This window comes from Octodon degus, unplaced genomic scaffold (genome assembly GCF_000260255.1).
Source record: "Octodon degus isolate 3935 unplaced genomic scaffold, OctDeg1.0 scaffold00233, whole genome shotgun sequence".
NCBI lineage: Eukaryota > Metazoa > Chordata > Mammalia > Rodentia > Octodontidae > Octodon > Octodon degus.
In genome coordinates this window covers 2,901,696-2,902,758 of record NW_004524809.1, presented here as the reverse complement: position 1 = coordinate 2,902,758, position 1,063 = coordinate 2,901,696, and the positions used below count along the sequence as shown (strand labels likewise).

The 1,063-nt window shown below is 55.2% G+C and overlaps 1 protein-coding gene across 1 annotated transcript in view; it reads right to left on the bottom strand.

Annotated features, from left to right (window-relative positions):
* Positions 1–573: 573 nt before the first annotated feature.
* The window catches only part of CUNH3orf20 (chromosome unknown C3orf20 homolog), an 80,659-nt gene continuing 80,169 nt past the window's right edge, over positions 574–1,063 (bottom strand). Inside the window, 1 exon segment of the mRNA XM_023705954.1 lies at positions 574–720. Within this exon segment, the coding sequence (XP_023561722.1) occupies positions 574–720 (147 nt within the window).

The window sequence follows — 1,063 nt, the reverse complement described above, 5'->3', positions numbered from 1 at the left end:
AGCAGGAAGGAAATGGGCCTGGTGCTAGGTATTGAGGTTTGTAACTAGAGTGATGCAGGGAGCTACAGTCAGAGAAGATGCAGCCCTTTCTGCTAGGGACGGTCAGGGCAGCTCCCACGGGTGGAGACAGAGATAGGGACAAGCTCCCCAGAGAGGTCATGGGGGAAGCACAGGGATCCCCTTGTTGCCAGCCCACTGGCTGTGAGGGGGACTTGGAGCCCTGACCAACACATAAGGGTCCTGAGGCCACCCTGCCAGGCCTATGGGTGCTTGGAAGGGCAGGGAAAGCCTGATTGAGGGAATGATGCCTTCCATGAGCTTCTCCTTCAAGAGAGGAAGATGTGCTGCACATGGATGTAGGAGCACATTGGAGATGAACTGAGAGGTGGTAGAGCATGAGTGAAGGACACAGAAAAACAGCCACATGGAGACAGACATGAGAGATCTGGGTTCACCCCTCATTCCTTGTGGTGTGGGGCCTGAGACCCTATCCATGGTGGGGACCCCTGCTGCAGCCACCCCCGGGAGCCCAGGCACAAGGGGGCAGGAAGAGCTGAGACACGGAGTCCGTCACTAGGTCTCCAGCCTCTGGGTCTTACATGCTGCCCGTAGCACAGAATTCACAAACTGAGTCATGGCCTTCTGGAACCGCTTCTTGATCTGGGCCAGGGCAAGGCTCATCTTGGTCACTTTCTCAACTCTGCTGACTCTCTGGACTACCTGGGGGCAAGGTAGACAGGGAGAGGCTGCTGCCTGCCAGGCAGGATGTGCTCTGCTTGCAGCAGCGAGCACTGTACCCTTCTTCCCAACAGGCCTTCCACAAAGCTGCACATCAGTGAGTAGTCTCCCTGCTGGATGGCCAGAGGAGGCTGAGTCCTGCATGGTCTCCGTGTGCATGCAGAAAATGCTCAAGAAATCTGGTCCCAGCTGGGTGTGGAGGTATGCACCTGTAATCTCAGTGTTTGAGAGGCTGAGGCAGGGGGACTGATTAGAGTTTAAGGCCAGGCTGGCTACATAGCAAGATCCTGACCCATAAATAAACCAAAGATTTAAAAATGATGTT